The sequence below is a fragment of the Hyperoodon ampullatus genome (genome assembly GCF_949752795.1).
Source record: "Hyperoodon ampullatus genome assembly, chromosome: 7".
NCBI lineage: Eukaryota > Metazoa > Chordata > Mammalia > Artiodactyla > Ziphiidae > Hyperoodon > Hyperoodon ampullatus.
Genome location: NC_136920.1, coordinates 25,505,219 through 25,510,816, shown reverse-complemented (window position 1 = coordinate 25,510,816; position 5,598 = coordinate 25,505,219). Strand labels below are relative to the sequence as shown.

At 46.1% G+C, this 5,598-nt stretch overlaps 1 protein-coding gene across 1 annotated transcript; it reads left to right on the top strand.

Annotated features, from left to right (window-relative positions):
- Positions 1–1,958: 1,958 nt before the first annotated feature.
- On the top strand, positions 1,959–5,090 carry RAG1 (recombination activating 1; the record flags this gene model as incomplete). Its single annotated transcript, XM_079707766.1, has 1 exon — positions 1,959–5,090. One exon carries the CDS (start codon positions 1,959–1,961, stop codon positions 5,088–5,090), a length of 3,132 nt encoding a protein of 1,043 aa, XP_079563892.1.
- Between the last annotated feature and the right edge of the window lie 508 nt (positions 5,091–5,598).

The following is a 5,598-nucleotide window of genomic DNA, read 5'->3' as shown; positions in this document are numbered from 1 at the left end:
GAGTTCAAAGCAATGGGGCAGAGGGCAGGGGACATGGAAAGTCCTCGACCCTGACCCAGGACAGAATTTAGGAACATAATAGAACTGTAAACAACTCTGAGGTGTTGGTTGGGCTGCAGATGAAATATTGAATACTTCTGATATTAATGAGACCTTTGAAATGGTTTGGAACGGTTTGGTTCTCACACAGTTCTGCATATAGAACAAGGTAACAGGATTTCCTTTTCAACAAAGACTGGAAGTTGGCTTTTAGTTTTTATGAAAAACATAAACCTCTGAAGCATAATGCATGCAAGATGCAACAAAATTCAGTGGTTTAAAAGGGTGATCTGACAGGAAGCTTTGTTAGCAGCTGTCAGGACAACACTTGTGGCTTCCTCTCCCACCCCTAACCCCAAATCCCACCTCTGGGCAAAGTGTGTTCATCTGAGGATTAGTCTCCATGATCACATGACTAGAAAAATATCATCAGTTTGGTTAGTTAGTTAATTGAGGGGGAAACGTTGTTTGATAAAATTGGCAGGTCAAGGCATTAACCCAGGCAAATATGAGAAATATAGATGATAGTCTGAAAATACAGTTGCTGTTTTCCCAGTTATGTGTACTAAAGAATTTTGAGAATATTGGGCTAATTGGGTCTAGAGACACTCATATGGCAGTTTTAGACTTCTTTCTACTGCTCCATGATGTCTACATCACAAGCCAGATTGCTAGGGTTTCCTGGAATGTATAATTGCTAATGTTTTTCAAAGAAGAAAAATATTACTCCCACCTCTTCTTTTTACAAACTATAGAGCTAATGACCAGTGCCCAGTAATGACTTTCAGGATGGCCTGTGTAATTTTATCTGAAAATACTTGAAATTTTCATCTTAAAATTCTTCAGAATCTTTGTACATGCACACTGTGGTTTGTTGCAGGTTTAGAGAGTTCTGTGGGTTTTGTTCCTAATGGAGAAACAACCTTATAATTTACAGCAGCGTTCGCTAATTAAAATTGTAAGCATAATTACTATCCATGATACTTATTATTAGCATGCATTCATAAAGCTCAAAATTCACTTCATCCTTTCATGTGCTGAGTAATTAGTTTCTCTGGATTTGTAGCTTTATCATCCCTTTATGTTCCATTGGGAAGAAATCAACAACCAACCTCCCCGGAGATAGCTTTAAAAAGCTGGAAATATATTGTCCAGCTAGTGCAATGAGACTGATACAATGCAGAAAATATGACTTTTCTTTGGTTTAGTAGACAGCTTTTCCTTGCATTTATTCAGCAAATAACTATTGAGCACATAATGTGTGCTAGAAAACTTGGGGAGACAGAGATAAATCACTCAAGGATTCTGTCCTCAAAGACCTCAAGGTTTCACTGGAAGGAAAATAATATTGTACATATATAATACTGTATATCAACTATACCTCAATAAAAAATAATAAGTTAAAAAATAAGTTTGTACATATATATGTGAAATAAACCATGGTGTTATATGTAATTAGATACGTGGTATAAATGACCATCAGCACTGTCAGAACAGGGAATGACTCTCTTCTCCGCTATATGATCAGCACCTAACATAGTATATTAAAATAGGAGGTTTAGGGCTTCCCTGGTGGCACAGTGGTTGAGAGTCTGCCTGCCGATGCAGGGGACATGGGTTCGTGCCCCGCTCCGGGAAGATCCCACATGCCGGAGCGGCTGGGCCCGTGAGCCATGGCCGCTGGGCCTATGCGTCCGGAGCCTGTGCTCCGTAACGGGAGAGGCCACAACAGTGAGAGGACCGTGTACTGTAAAAAAAAAAAAAAAAAAAAGGAGGTTTAATAATTATATTTTTGGATGATTTAATAACTGAATAATTGAATGTACTCATTTGTATTCCTTCCAAGGTACATCAGTGGGATATTGAAATTTTTTTCCTAATCTGATTTGTTTTTATTGTTTCCAGGTACCTCAGCCAGCATGGCTGTCTCTTTGCCACCCACCCTGGGACTCAGTTCCGCCCCAGACGAAATCCAGCACCCACATATTAAATTTTCAGAATGGAAATTTAAGCTATTCAGGGTGAGATCCTTTGAAAAGTCACCTGAAAATGCTCAAGCGGAAAAGCAAGATTCCTCCGAGGGGAAACCCTCTCTAGAGCAATCTCCAGCAGTCCTGGACACGCCTGGTGGTCAGAAACCAGCTCTGACTCAAGTGGCATTGAAGCCCCACCCAAAGTTTCTGAAGAAATCCCACGATGACAGGAAAGCAAGAGACAAAGCCATGCACCAAGCCAACCTGCGATGTCTCTGCCGCATCTGCGGGAATCCTTTCAAAGCTGATGGGCACAATAGGAGATACCCAGTCCACGGGCCTGTGGATGGTAAAACCCAAGTCCTCTTACGAAAGAAAGAAAAGAGGGTCACGTCCTGGCCAGACCTCATTGCCAAGGTTTTCCAGATCAATGTGAAGGCCGATGTGGACTCGATTCATCCCACTGAGTTCTGCCATAACTGCTGGAGCTTCATGCACAGGAAGTTTAGCAGTGCCCCGTGTGAGGCTTTCTCCCCAAGGAATGCAACCATGGAGTGGTCCTCCCACACAACATCCTGTGACATCTGCCACATTGCCCGTCAGGGACTCAAGAGGAAGGGTCATCAGCCAAGCGCACAGCTCAGCAAAAAACTCAGAACTGTGATTGACCGAGCTCGAGAAGTCCGTCGGCGCAAGAGGAGAGCTCAGGCCGGGATCAGCGGCAAGGAACTGACGAAGAAGATCGCCAGCTGCAGTAAGATACATCTCAGTACCCAGCTCCTGGCCCTGGACTTCCCGGCGCACTTTGTGAAATCTGTCTCCTGCCAGATTTGTGAACACATTCTGGCAGACCCTGTAGAGACCAGCTGTAAGCATGTATTTTGCAGGATCTGCATTCTCAGATGCCTCAGAGTCATGGGAAGCTATTGTCCTTCTTGCTGGTACCCCTGCTTCCCTACTGACCTGGAGAGTCCAGTGAAGTCTTTTCTGAGCATCTTGAATTCCCTGATGGTGAAATGTCCAGCCAAAGAGTGCAATGAGGAGGTCAGCTTGGAAAAATATAATCACCACGTCTCAAGCCACAAGGAATCGAAAGAGACTTTCGTGCATATTAATAAAGGGGGCCGGCCCCGCCAGCATCTCTTGTCCCTGACCCGGAGGGCTCAGAAGCACCGTCTGAGAGAGCTGAAGCTGCAAGTCAAGGCTTTCGCTGACAAAGAAGAAGGTGGAGATGTGAAGTCAGTGTGCCTGACCTTGTTCCTGCTGGCTCTGAGGGCAAGGAATGAGCACAGACAAGCCGACGAGCTGGAGGCCATCATGCAGGGACGGGGCTCCGGCCTGCAGCCGGCTGTTTGCTTGGCCATCCGTGTCAACACCTTCCTCAGCTGCAGCCAGTACCACAAGATGTACAGGACTGTGAAGGCCATCACAGGGAGGCAGATTTTCCAGCCTTTGCATGCCCTTCGGAGCGCTGAGAAGGTCCTTCTGCCGGGCTACCACCCCTTTGAGTGGCAGCCACCTCTGAAGAACGTGTCTTCCAGCACTGATGTGGGCATTATTGATGGACTGTCTGGACTGTCCTCCTCTGTGGACGATTACCCGGTGGACACCATCGCCAAGCGCTTCCGCTATGATTCAGCTTTGGTGTCTGCTCTGATGGACATGGAAGAAGACATCCTGGCAGGCATGAGAGACCAAGACCTTGACGACTACCTGAATGGCCCCTTAACCGTAGTGGTGAAGGAATCTTGTGATGGGATGGGAGACGTGGGTGAGAAGCATGGCAGTGGGCCAGCAGTTCCGGAAAAGGCAGTTCGGTTTTCCTTCACGATCATGAAAATCACCATCGCTCACGGGTCACAGAATGTGAAGGTGTTTGAGGAAGCCAAGCCTAACTCCGAACTGTGTTGTAAGCCCTTGTGCCTCATGCTGGCAGATGAGTCTGACCACGAGACCCTGACGGCCATCCTGAGCCCTCTCATTGCCGAGAGGGAGGCCATGAAGAGCAGCAAATTAATGCTTGAGATGGGAGGCATCCTCCGGACTTTCAAGTTCATCTTTAGGGGCACCGGGTATGATGAGAAACTTGTCCGGGAAGTGGAAGGCCTCGAGGCTTCGGGCTCAGTCTACATTTGTACCCTTTGTGATGCCACCCGCCTGGAAGCCTCTCAGAATCTTGTCTTCCACTCCATCACCAGAAGCCACATTGATAATCTGGAGCGCTATGAGGTCTGGCGTTCCAACCCTTACCATGAGACGGTGGAGGAACTGCGGGACCGGGTGAAGGGGGTCTCGGCCAAACCCTTCATTGAGACGGTCCCTTCTATAGATGCACTCCACTGCGACATCGGCAACGCAGCTGAGTTCTACAAGATTTTCCAGCTGGAGATAGGGGAGGTGTATAAGAACCCCAGTGCCTCCAAAGAGGAGAGGAAAAGATGGCAGGCTGCCTTGGACAAGCACCTCCGGAAGAAGATGAATCTGAAACCAATCATGAGGATGAATGGCAACTTTGCCAGGAAGCTCATGACCAAAGAGACGGTTGAAGCAGTTTGTGAATTAATTCCCTCCGAGGAGAGGCACGAAGCTCTGAGGGAACTAATGGACCTTTATTTGAAGATGAAACCTGTCTGGCGATCATCATGCCCTGCTAAGGAGTGCCCAGAATCCCTCTGTCAGTATAGTTTCAATTCACAGCGTTTTGCTGAGCTCCTCTCCACCAAGTTCAAGTATAGATACGAGGGCAAAATCACCAATTATTTTCACAAAACCCTGGCTCACGTCCCTGAAATTATTGAGAGAGATGGCTCCATTGGGGCCTGGGCAAGTGAGGGAAATGAGTCTGGCAACAAACTGTTCAGGCGCTTCCGGAAAATGAATGCCAGACAGTCCAAGTACTACGAAATGGAAGATGTCTTGAAACATCACTGGTTGTATACCTCCAAATACCTGCAGAAGTTTATGAATGCTCATAATGCATTGAAAACTTCAGGGTTTACCATAAACTCACAGGGAAGCTTAGGGGTCTCATTAGACCTAGAGGACTCTCCAGAATCTCAAAATTCAATGGAATTTTAAGCAGGGCAGCCACTTATGAGTTGGTTTTGCAAATAAATTTTCCTCTGGGGGGCATTGTGACCTTCTCCTGGTACCCTTCACTCCTGTGTATGGGGCTTCACCACTCAAGCGGTGGTAGGTTGGAGAGGCCACAGATGCTGAACCCATGTCAGGAATGGATAACTGGTGAGCTGATTGCTTGAGCCATTTAGGGAGTTCAGAAAAGCAACAGGAGAAATCAGTTATTTGAAAACTCAATAGCTGAGAACAGGAGTAACTGCAGGGGACCAGAGATGAACAAAAATATGTGTATGTGAGACTGAGTGACGTGAAAATCAAAGTCAAGGTTGTCAAAGGACAGCCAGTGAAGGCAGGAAAGGAATTTGACTTGTGGTTTCCATCGACCACCACCTCCCCAGTTATTCTAGTTTATATTGAGATGTGTTTTCTATATCATTTTTGCAGAATTATTTATTTTATAAATTTCACATATTTTGGCTTATTCTACAAGATTCAGGAAAGCTCTTCA